Genomic DNA, 12472 nt, shown 5'->3' on the forward strand with positions numbered 1-12472 from the left:
ATATAGACACCCTTCCCTCAGCCATAGATTAACTAACCGCTCTTTTGCTTTTCTGTAACTGCGTGGCTGAAAAGCATCCTCCCACCACCTGCCGCCTTATCGCAAAAACCGGGAGAGAACAAGGACGGAAAGTCTCTCGAGTCCCGCCCGGTCGTCTCGAGGAATTCCGAAGAAACTAACAGCTGTGACCTCAGATAACCCACATGATGTTTTAAAACATCCAATAGAAAACCTGTTGCTGGGACGCCTGGGTGGCTCAGTTGGTTGGACGACTGCCTTCGGCTCAGGGCGTGATCCTGGAGTCCCGGGATCGAGTCCCACATCGGGCTCCCAGCTCCATGGGGAGTCTGCTTCGCTCTCTGACCTTCTCCTCGCTCATGCTCTCTCTCACTGTCTCTCTCTCTCGAATAAATAAATAAAATCTTTAAAAAAAAAAAAAAAAAGAAAACCTGTTGCTTAGCCGTTGCTCCTGTACCCCTTCTTGCCCTATAAAAAAAGCTTGTAAGCCCGAAGCCCGCGCGCTCAGCTAGCTGGTGCTGCTGACCGCCCGCAGGTGCGTCTGTGAAAAATAAACCCTCTTGCTTTTGCATCCAGTGGTCCGTGTGTGCGTCCTTGGGTGCGGGTCTCCGAGGGTCTTTCAAAGTGAAAACCCCCTTAGTAAAGCAAATGACCACCATCCACGTTCCCATTTCAAATCATTGTTTTCCGAGGTCAGAACAGCATCTGGGCACCGGTCAGGTCCTGAGCAGTCCCAGGCTGGTTAGACAAAGTACGTCAGTGGACTGTGGCCCAGTGGGCACTGCCTGCGACACTCACCACCGCGTCGCTGTCATAGAGCTCCACCACCACCGAAGGCGGGGACTCCGCCAGTTCTTTCTGGTCTCCGTGCAGCACCAGGTTGTTGAACAGCAGCATCTGGTTCCAGGTGGGCGACAGGGTCTGAGAAATGACCTAGAAGGTGGAGCCGAAAGAAAAGCAAAAGATCATTAAATAGGGCTGGAGGTGGGCGGGTGGGGGCTTGCCTTCATGCCACAGTTCCTGGTGGAGGGCAAAGAGAAGCTTCCTCGTTCAGCTCCTTAACATCCAGGCCACAACACAAACTGATGTAACTGCCTCTGTGTGCTAGACACGAGGGGGTGCAGAATCCTTGTCCCGTAGCGCTTCGAGCTCATGAGTAGAGCCCTTGCAATGATTAACACTTTATTTGTGTCCATAATTTCAACTCAAGCCTCCCAGGAGTGCAGTGCTGGTAACTCACGCTACCCTCCATTGAGCATTACGTGCCAGCTGTTGCCCCGGGATGCACCGTCTCATCCAGACTTCACAGCCACTCTGGGAGGTGGACGGTTATCTGCTCACATCTTATAGATCAGGAAACCAGGGCTCACTTTGTTCGGAGCCAGCAAGTGGCAGAACTGGGATTTTACCTGCATCCTCTGGCACCGAAGCCCAGGCTGCTAACCTCATCCAACCTCACCACGTACATGTGAGTACTCTTTCCATTTTATGGAAATGCACATCGGGGTGAGGAAGATCTAATGATTACTCACTTATGAACAAATAAAATTTTGTCATTAAGTACTCAAAAGTGGGGTTTACCTCTACTATTCTTTCTCTGGCATTCCACTCTACTGTACATATTTATTTGACTGTGTTGAACTAACCAGAGTCTTCAAAATAACCTTCACCATTTTGCATGACATCTTTTTTCTGAGAGAGCAAACTGGCATTGGTAATTGGCTGTGTCCATCCTACAGATGGAGAAACCAAAGAACAGAGGACAACAGTCTGCATTATTGGTTAAGAACCTGGATGGTCAAAATTAACAGGATGAGAAACAAGTGTTGGAAAGGATGTGGAGAAAGGGAAATGTTCTTACACTGTTGGTGGGAATGCAAGTTGGTACAGCCACTTTGGAAAACAGTGTGGAGATTCCTTAAGAAATTAAAAATAGAGCTTCCCTATGACCCTGCAATGGCACTACTGGGTATTTACCCCAAAGATACAGATTTGGTGAAAAGACAGGCCGTATGTACCACAATGTTCATAGCAGCAATGGCCACAGTCACCAAACTGTGGAAAGAGCCAAGATGTCTGTCCTTTCAACAGATAAATGGATAAAGAAGTTATGGTCCATATATACAATGGAGTATTATGCCTCTATCAGAAAGGATGAATACCCAGCTTTTGTATCAGCATGGATGGGACTGGAAGAGATTATGCTGAGTGAAATAAGTCAAGCAGAGAGAGTCAATTATCCTATGGTTTCACTTACTTGTGGAGCATAAGGAATAACATGGAGGACATCAGGAGAAGGAAAGGAAAAGTGAGTTGGGGGATATCAGAGGGAGAGACAAAGCATGAGAAACTGTGGACTCTGAGAAACAAACTGAGGGTTTTGGAGGGGATGGGGTTGGGGGGATGAGTGAGCCTGGTGCTGGGTATCCAGGAGGGCATGTATTACATGGAGCACTGGGTGTGGTGCATAAACAATGAGTCTTGGAACACTGACATCTTTCCGATCATGCTGTCACTTTAGAGAGGACTGGCTGCAAGACCAGCCCTGCTCAGACTGCTCCCTCTGAATGCCGGGGGGGGGGGGGTCACTCCAGGCAGGTGCTACCAGGTGAACGGTGGAGCTCAGATAGGACTACATGGGCTCCCGGCTCAGTTTCTCCATCAAGAAGAGTGCAAGTGTGGGACATGTCACACACACACACTCTGAGGCAACACAACACTGAAGCAGCAGAGTGAAACCAGAACCATTGCTTACCAAAATGGAAACAGAGTGGTTAAGCAAAGTGGGTTCGGAACTGCACCAATGTGGGTTTCCATCTTGGCTCTACTACCTTCTACCTATCCGGTCCCTAAGCCTTACCTTCTCATCTGCAGAATGGACCTATCTTGTCCCTAAGCCTTACCTTCTCATCTGCAGAATGGGGACACTAATAACATCCACTTTTAGACTGCAGTGAGATGTAGTAAACAATGCATAGAAAATGCTTAGCAAGATGCGTGATGCATTGGGAGCTTTTAATAACTGGCAGCTATTATTATTAGCAAAAATTAGATACTTGGCTCAAAAGTATGGTGGCAAAGCTCAGGGCTCAACAGGAAGTTGTTTTCCTTTTCAAGTGATTATTTGATAAATGCCATTTGTTCCTTTGAGATAGGAGTCCAAGTCAAATGAAGGTACTGGATAGAGATGCAAAAATAGGAAGATGATCCTAGCCCCGTGAGATCATTCAAACCCCTTCCCCATTCAGGGCCCTGAGATCACCAGCGCCTGGAACCCCACATTTTTGCAGCTGGTGGAGGAAGGATCCAGGGGTTCACCCCTTGAGAATCCTCCTTGCATCTGCTGGGATGCCTCAATGACAAGAATAACAAGGAGTCCCATAGAAGCTGTTACAAGCAAGGCACTGTCCTAGGTGGTTTACCCTCTAGAAAGCGTACACAAAGTCATCATCATGAGGGCTTTGCTTCAAGAGCTTGGATCCGAACCCAAACAATGTGGTTCCAGAGTCCATGCTCTTAATCACTGAGCTATCACCACCTCTCAAAATACAGAGAAGAGAAACTAGTCTCGAGCCTTTATGCTTCGGGGGTTTTCACCCTCCTTCACTAAGCGAGGATGCAGACAGCTTCCTTCTGAGATCTCGCTCACCTCCCCACCTCAGACTGAACTAACCTCTCTCCACATGGCTCTTGGAAGATTTTGTCTAGCCTCGCAGTATGGGGTTTTCCATGGTGCAGCCCCCAAGCCCAGCCCAGAGCTGTCACAGAGCAAGTACTCTGCAGGGGGCTGGCTGGAGAAATGCACGAGATGATGATTCACTATGAGCTAGGTCTACATGTCACAAATCACTCGATCTCCCAGGTCACAGGTCTCACTTTGGAGAGACATGTCCGCCCGTGCACCATTAGCTGATGTAATGGCCACCATTCATCCATCACTTTATACACTTAACTTTGCGCTTCTTCACACAGCCCTGTTTTTAGATGACAGATGTGGGGCTGGTGAGTAAATGCGGTCAGAGAGTAGATGAACTACTTAGCTCTCTTTGGGCCCTTGGTGTTTGTCTTAACACTTGGAGATGGGTGAATTCCTTGTGACCTCTCCTCAGAGCACTGAAGCCTCAGAGAATGGAGTCCTTGGATATTATGATCTAATGGGAAAAGTGTCCTACTGGATGCCCGCAGATTAGAGATCCCCCCACTTTCCAGCACTCAGTGTACAGGAAAGCAGGAGAGCCCAGAGGAAACCATTGTAGACCCAACTGCTTTGATCCTCACAACACCCATTAGGAATTAGTGTTTTCCAAAAAGAGACACTGCATTGCACAGTTGAAAGCATGCACAGTCCCCGAGCTGGTAAGTAGAAAGCAATGATGCAAATTCTAGGGCTTCCTGACCACAAAGCTGGAAAACGTTCCTCTGCACTGAGACCTTCACAAAGGTTGGATCATAAGCCTCCTGCTGCCATGTCTGTGTGTAGTTTTCTCATGTGTTTGTTTCCCTCTGACCTTGGCCTCGTGCCCAGCACTTCAGCAGGCACTCACATATGCCAGCTTTCACTTCTCCTCTTCATCCTCCTTTCTTCACACCCTTCCTTCATTGTGGGAACTTCCTTTCTTGGCTACAAGACCTTGGGTCACATTGGAACAAGAGACCTACCCCGTGTCAGTCCTTCCTTGCACATGTGCTTTGGAGGCTGAAAACCTGCATCCCCAGAAACAACATGCCTCTGCTTTTCCCTTTGCTGGGCTCTACGGTGCGTCAGCTGTGGGCTGCGGGAAGAAGATAGGCAGGCTTCCCTGGTTACCTTTGTGGTCTGGCAGTGGGAAAGGAACGTGACCTTGGCAAAGGGGTCTGAGAGTCCATTGCTGTCGGCTGCGATGAGGCCCCGGGCTTGGTACATGTGAGCTCTCAGCTGAAAGACATGCCGGGCTGTGGACAAATAGTGGAAAAGGACAGGCATCAGTGGGCTTTTTCCTGCAGTGAGTGGGAACGAGTGTCTGTGTGCCTTGTGCACCTGCGGGTGTATCTGGAGACAGACCAGGAGCATCACCGGCCTCTGAGACTGAAGTGGAAGCAGCTAGGAAAGGGGCCGTCTATTTATGGGGTACTTCGGGGCCATGCATTGTTCTTGGCACCTTTACTACATCGTGGGTTTTAATCTTCATAACAACCCTGTGATTATATGTATAATTATCCCCATAGATGTATGAGGCAAATGACTGCAGAAGTCTTCCAAATTTGCAGTTATCAAATGCCAGGGCCTGGATTTCACTTCTGTCAGATTCCAAAATCACCTTCTCTCTCCAAAACACCACATTTTATGTTTTCATAATTTTCCTGGTTTCCACCGGCACGTGCACTCATGTGTGTGTGTGTGTAAGAAAGGGGCTGACCCCCTAATACTCTTGCTTCAGCAAGCTCTTGAGTAAGCCACTCAGCCATTCTTCCATTCAGCCAGCCGATGTCATCTTGAGTGCCTACTGTGTACCTGGTGCAGTCTGGTCTACTGATTCCGAAGTGGCTAAGACAGCCCCTGCCCTTGGGGAGTTCCAGGGAGGGGGCAGCAGATAAGATAAGCACCTATACCCCAGGGACAGGAGGCCATGGACTAGCGTCCAGTGAGAAATACCAGCAGGGTACGTGGACGTGAAAGGTGGGAGTGAGCACATCTGTTGACAGGACAGGAGCAGAGTAAGTGCAGGTAAGTGCAGACCAGGGTTCAGTGAGGGGAGGAGTGTCCCAAGTGAGAGCTGACTTACATATTCCTGTGTATTTGTAAGGCCCCTCTTATTTTTTATGTCCCCTTACTCCTTTTTATCCCCTTCCCCACTCCTATTCCTTGTCTCCCCCAAAGGCTACATTTTACTGCATTCAGGGTATCAGTGTTTTGCACTGATGTGGGGACTGGGATACAGGAACTCTCACATACCAATTTGACTAGGTCTACTTAGTTAAATTAAGGGGGCAAATACTGCCCCCCACCCCTGCTGTGCCTCCCCTAGGCTTAGGTCACACAGATCTATCCATGGACTCATACAAACTCATTACCCTTCTCTGTGTCTTGTTTCCTCTCCTGTAAAATGGGGGTAATGATAATTCTTCATAGGATTGACAAAGGAGATCTAAGGACTAAAAATGGTGCCTGACCCATGACAAGAAATGGTGTGAAGATGCTCAGAGGCTGTTACTACTGCTTATTGTCATGTGACCTGTGATGCTGGCAGTTGAGGGCCACCTGGGCATCCCCCAGAGCCCTCCACTACAGCCTCGCAGGCAGCACACCACACAACTCTAGGGGGCGCCATTTATTTAATTGAGGTTTTTGTTTTTCTGAAGCCTCTTACCAGCTCCGTACATTAGACTATCTTAAAGTCAGCTTCCTCTTCGCTCTCACAGTTTGGTGGCCCACTTCTTGCATTATAGCTCACTTTCCACTTGTGGTTAGTAGAGACAAGTCTGATTGCCCCCACTGGAGGGCCAGATGACCCCTCTTTCATCTCTGCATCCCCCACTAGTTTTCCCACCGTGCCTGCCATATGCAGGTGTAAATTAATTATTGGTTGATGGCTATTTTCTGAAGTACAAAATGGGTGAAGAAATAAAATTCTCCAGTGAGTGTGGAAGGCAACCAAAGCCATCAAAGCCAGTGCACAGCAGAGAAAGTTTATTAGGTCACTCCATGAAAATAACACACCGTGGAGGAACAGAAAGCTTTGGAAAAAAATCTTTCCTCTCCTTTGAATAGTTAGTAGCTGGGACAGGAAATAGGTCCAGGTATCTTAGATCTCTAGAGATAGTATCTACAGAAATAACAAGCTAACTTGACGTGGGTGTCTTTCACTCAAAGACAAAAACTCTTTAAAGGCAGGATGGAAAGGAGGGATAATAAAGCAGGGTTTGGAGAAGCTGACTTCATCATTCACTAGTCAAGTGATCTTGGGCAATTGCTAAGCATTTCTGATACATCCCTTCTCCTTCTATAAAACGAAGAAACTACCCAGGGCTGATGTGACAAATAAATTCAATGTAATGTATAAAGTAGAGGACCTGATCCTTGGCACCTGGTAGGGACTATGCATTTACCAAAAAGACAGGGCTGAACTTTCCTTGCTTTTATGCACTGCCACTGGGCACAGCAACCATGAGCTGAACCACTGGATAAATATCCCCAGGACCATGTCTTCTCTAACTATTGAGCCACTGGCAGTCAAGGTCAACCAACATCAGAGGAGTCTTGTGTAACACAGAACTTGTGGATAGTTCTCCTATGCTTCCAGCTCTGGCTCAATGCAAAACCTATCCTCAGCTGAAGTGAAGGTGTAACTGCAGTCTACTCTGAATGCAGCAGTGAAAATCCTGCAAAATGAAGCCATTTGGAAACAGAATACAAATTGAAACTGTAAAGCATTAATATTTATAATAAAATCCTAAATTATATGAAAATGTAAATAATGGCACTCATAGAAAATATCTATATAGAAAAAAGGATTATATAAATCATGCTGAATTTCTAAAAGTGACCATGTCAAGATCCAAGCTGAAGAAACACAAGTGACCCCAGTGATACCCAGTTCCCACTGGGTTGTTACTGGTAAATGTAAATGCCTGTGGTTTATAGGTCAAAACCCTAGCACCACACATCATATCAAAGCAAAAGCTTGCTGATGTTTTGAAAAGACATCTTCTGCTTCCATTGCAAATTCAATCTATATAATCTGTCTACAAAGAAACTCAAACTGCATGCATTCTCTACATTAGTAGAAAAACAAAATTTTGCTCCAGATGTATTTAATGACTTTACTTTGTTCTTTTGAGATGGGACATTGGAAGGTGAGGAAGAAAATTCAGAAACTGTATTTTTAAAAGGCTAATAAGTTGATCCTAAAATAATATGCTAACAGCCCACGCGTGCCACCCTCCTCGCTGTTTTCTCAGAAGTCCACAGGAGCCATGTAATGACTTCTTTGCCCAGTGGGGCATCATACCTTGGTAGAGCAGGTTAGCTGGGGGTTGATCAGGGCCAGCCACTTTGGAGGATGTTTCTGCTTCATAGCCTTCTGGCAAGTTGTCCAACATGGCACTGGAGTGTTGGGTAGAGCCCAGCCACAGGTACACGTCGACCTTTGCTTGCACCGTCCAACCAGCCGGCCGTTTTCCAGGAAGCTGGGAAAAGGTTACAAGGAAGACCACTTCATTAGTAGGAGCCTCACTCTTTGAGAAAAGAGGTCCAGTGGATCTGGTGTTCAGAGGGCAGATCTCAGTACCTAATCTTATATCAAAATAACACCAATGACCTTAGTTGCCACCATACACCATTCTAGAGGTGGATCCAGGTTTAATGGGGTCTGAAGCTTAAACAGGAACTTCCAAGCCCTGGATCATTTGAATCTACCAGGAAGGTATGATTATTGCCCCTGTTTTATGTAGAGGAAACTCAGGCTCAGAGAGGTTAAAGAAGTTCCCTAAGATCACTCAGCTCTCACGTGACAGAGCCAGCACCTAAACCCAGGGAGATATTTCTAGAGCTAGACGCCAGTCTCTGTACCTCCAGAGCTTGCCTCGGCGCACACCGAGTTGAAACCTCCCTTCCCATAACTCTCAGACATCTGGAATTCCAACCACAGTTTCTCCCTCTTGGCTTCATTCAGAAGGATTCAAGTGCTTCTTCCATAGTTCAGTTCTCTGTGTGCTTGAAGGGACCCAGCTGCTCTACTGTGTCCTTCCTTCCTGGCTAACCATCTCTAGTCCCTTCATCCCTTCTTCATGTAGCATGGTTTCAAATTCCCTTTCTACCCTGCATTCTCTTCTTTGATTTTTTTGTTTTGTTTTGTTTACAGATTTTATTTATTTATTTATTTATTTGAGAGAGAGAGAGAGAGAAAGAGAATGTGTGTGTGTGTACTAGCAGGGGGAGCTTCAGGGCAGAGGGAGAAGCAGGCTCCCTGCTGAGCAGGGACACCCCCCCTCATGTGGGTGGGGGTCTCAATCCCAGGACCCCAGGATCATGACCTGAGCCAAAGGCAGATGCTTAACTGATTGAGCCACCTAGGCACCCCCCCCCCATTCTCTCCCTTGAATGTACTCAGATTTGGATTTCTATTCACGTTTGTTTGAATCTGTGTGTTTACGTGTGTCTTCGTGTAAGTGGAATGAGTGTGTGCATATACAGATGCCTGTGTTTTCAAGATGTGCAGGCTATAGTTCAAGGCAGTGTGGCTTCTTTATTTCTTAGTCACCAGGATTAGGGGACTCCTTCCCCCAACTGAGGAGTCCCAAACCCCAGACTTGGCTGTGTTCAGGATTGCTGGCAAGACTTTCATTCTGAGAGCAGCTACCTCTCCAGAATTTGTTGACTCGGCTAAGTGTCTCTTAGTGTTTCTACGGATTTCCTATCAATATTTTCCCCTTCCTTCCACACCACTTCTTTTCCAGAGAGAATCACAAAATCCTACATGAGAGGCTACAGCTTGATCTGACAGTTTCCAAGGCACCTGTGGAGAGCACCTGAGTCCAAAATTGAGCATGGTTGTTTACCTTTCTATCTTTACCCTGTGGGTCCCCTAAATGGATTTTCAGCAGCTCAATTCAGCAACCGCCTGAAGTGCCATTAAGCCCTACTGAGATGGTGGGGTCAGGAGGGAATCACAATGACCGAGACACACTTCCGGACCCTCCTTCATTAGCTCACATCTAGACAAGGGTGTTGCCTTTTATTCATTTATTCAAGGATAAGGTCAAGGGTAAGAGAAAAGGCTAAGAGAGCAGAGAAGTAGGAGCAGGTGTTTTCATCTTTTCTTTGTGAGTCAACTATTTGGCTGGGCTTTAATGGGTACTTCCAGAGTTGAACCAGTAGAGAAGGCATCCCAGGAAGAGGGAAGTCTTGAACAGAGAGACACAGGGGAGGGAACTAACAGTGGAGCGGAGGCTCAGTGCTGACTCTGCGCCAGGAGGGATTTGCTAAAAGCTTTCAGAGAAGAAAGAGAATGACACAGACAAGGATGAGGGACCTGCTCATTGTGTGGACAAGAGACGGTAATTCATACAAACTGAAGTTGGTCAGCGGGTACCAGAAAGACAGGGTGTGCTCGCCTTGTAGAGGTTTCAGTCTGTGGCAAGACCCAGTTGCCACTTTGTGCTGATCCTAGGGAAGCTGGATTCAAAGTTGGGGTCCTGAGAAGTGATGGGACTCAGGAGATGGGATACAGATGGAGGTGAGTTGGAGCAGGGGACTTCACACAGGCAGAGAGGAAAGGAAGGTGGAGAGCCACCCTCCCACTGGGCTCGGAGTATGTCCAGTTCCTTGCACACATAGTTTCCTTTTGGTCATGAATGTCCTTTCCCGCCCTATGGCCACTGGGGGTACAGTGGGGATGGGACTGAACTGGGATGGCTCTCTTCTCTCGATGGGTGGCTCAGGCTGAGCTCAGCAAATTTTGTTCCAAAGAGTCCATCCTGTTCACTAAAACATTATAGTATATTTAAATTAGAAAACAAGAAAGATCATGGAACCAAAAACCATGATTTACTATTACAATTTACTATTTATTTGGCCATGTGACTTCAGATGAGGCAATTTGATTTCCTCTAGATTAATATTCCCCAAACTGGGCCTCTTGTGAAAGGAGTTTCCTAACATCTGTAAATAACTATTCTAGATGAATAACATTGGCAAGCATGGGTTGTAAAGGTTAGAGATGTTTTCTGACTGCAGAACTTCTGGGAACCCTTCACTGGCTAAGGGGTATTGTGAGACCCTGGGGAAGGGGGGGCACCTGCAACCTTTCAGGCGGGTTTAAACATGGAAGCTCATGGGGCCACCCAAAGGCCAGCTGTCCCACAGCATAAACTTGGAGGAATCTCCAGCCTGGAGATTTTGGAGGGTTGCACACTCTGCTCTGTCTTGCTGCACTTTTAATTCTCAGCTAAGAAACCAGAGTGAGTAGTAGGTGGGTACACAGTTTGCCTCCCTGGGGCTGCTCTTGCTTTTTTCAGACTCACCAAGAGAAGGACATAACGAGAGGTACAGAGAAGGAAGAAAAAGCAAGGGTGGCGATCAAAACTGGACTGAAAATAGTTTTGCTGAATCATCTCGCCAAGATGCTTCATCAAGTCAGAGCAATTGAATTCAACAAAATTTAAAAAGCCATCACCCAAAGTAATCCCAGTGGCAAAAGGAAAATACAGACAGACATAAGCCGAGGCTAGAGATGGAGGGCCTCAATTCTCAGTTATGTCTGTCCTTGGGCTTCCTGTGACCGCTGTTCTTTGTTCTAATTTTAAATAAAGTCAGCATACTTCCAAATATTTAGGAAGAAGGAACTTTACACTGATTTTCTAGTATTTTTAGCATGGAGCCTTCTCAAACGATTTGCTATTTTTAAGACAAATGTTGCTTGTAACCCCAGAATTCCTTGGATGGAGAAAATTGAAGAGAAACCTTAACATTTGTGGTAAATAGCTACAGGGAACTTTTTTTTTTTTTTTCAGTTACAGCTTCACAGGGATCAGTTTAAGATTCACATTACACACTTGATAGAAAACAACACACAGAGCTGCAAATACTTCACTGGATACAAAGGGGCACACAATTCCAGACACGGACTCTAGATATCAGATGGCCATTTGTTTGAATGCCAACATTTATTGAGTGGTTAATCTGGATGATATCCACTCTGCCTGCTTTATGGGAAGTTACACACTTAACCCTCAGCACCATCTCCATTTGCTGGAGGAAGAATAGGAAACACAGAGATGTTAAGTAACTTGCCCAAGGTCACACAGCTTATAAATATTAAACCCAGAATTCTGGAATAGGTTAAATTGCACTCCCCTTAAATTCATACATGGAATTCCTAACCCCCAGTACCTTAGAATGTGACCTTGTTTGGAAATAGGGTCATGGCAGATACAGTTGACATGAAGTCAAACTAGAGTATGGTTCTATTTTTTTCCCTAAGATTTCATTTTTTTAAATTTAATTTCTTTTCAGTGTAACAGAATTCATTGTTTATGCACCACACCCAGTGCTCCATGCAATCCATGCCCTCCATAATACCCACCACCAGGCTTCTCCAACCTACTACCCCCCACCCCTTCAAAACCCTCAGATTGTTTTTCAGAGTCCATAGTCTCTCATGGTTCATCTCCCCCTCCAATTTCCCTCAACTCCCTTCTCACTTATTTGTGGAGCATAAGAAATAACATGGAGGACATGGGGAGATGGAGAGGAGAATGGAGTTCTTACAAAAAGGACTTCATGTGAAGAGACACACCCTAGGGAGAACACAGTGTAGAGTTTGGAGTTATGATCCCATAAGCCAAGGAACTACCAGAAGCTAGAACAGGTGCTTCCCTAGCACTTCCAGAGGGAGAATGGCTCTGCCCATACCTGAATGTCAGAATTGTAAGATAATACATTTCTGTTGTTTAAGCCACTTGCTGGTCCTTTGTT

The 12472-nt window shown here is 46.3% G+C and overlaps 1 protein-coding gene across 1 annotated transcript in view; it reads right to left on the minus strand.

The window, feature by feature from the left end:
• Window positions 1-12472, minus strand: part of FER1L6 (fer-1 like family member 6) — a 110728-nt gene that overhangs the window by 53232 nt on the left and 45024 nt on the right. The window contains exons 18-20 of the mRNA XM_044247084.1: window positions 8007-8184; window positions 4826-4950; window positions 817-951 (exon numbers count right to left, since the gene is read on the minus strand). Of these exons, the coding sequence (XP_044103019.1) occupies window positions 817-951; window positions 4826-4950; window positions 8007-8184 (438 nt within the window). The remainder of the gene's footprint in view (window positions 1-816; window positions 952-4825; window positions 4951-8006; window positions 8185-12472) is intronic.

The sequence above is a fragment of the Neovison vison genome, chromosome 4 (assembly GCF_020171115.1).
Source record: "Neovison vison isolate M4711 chromosome 4, ASM_NN_V1, whole genome shotgun sequence".
Lineage (NCBI taxonomy): Eukaryota > Metazoa > Chordata > Mammalia > Carnivora > Mustelidae > Neogale > Neogale vison.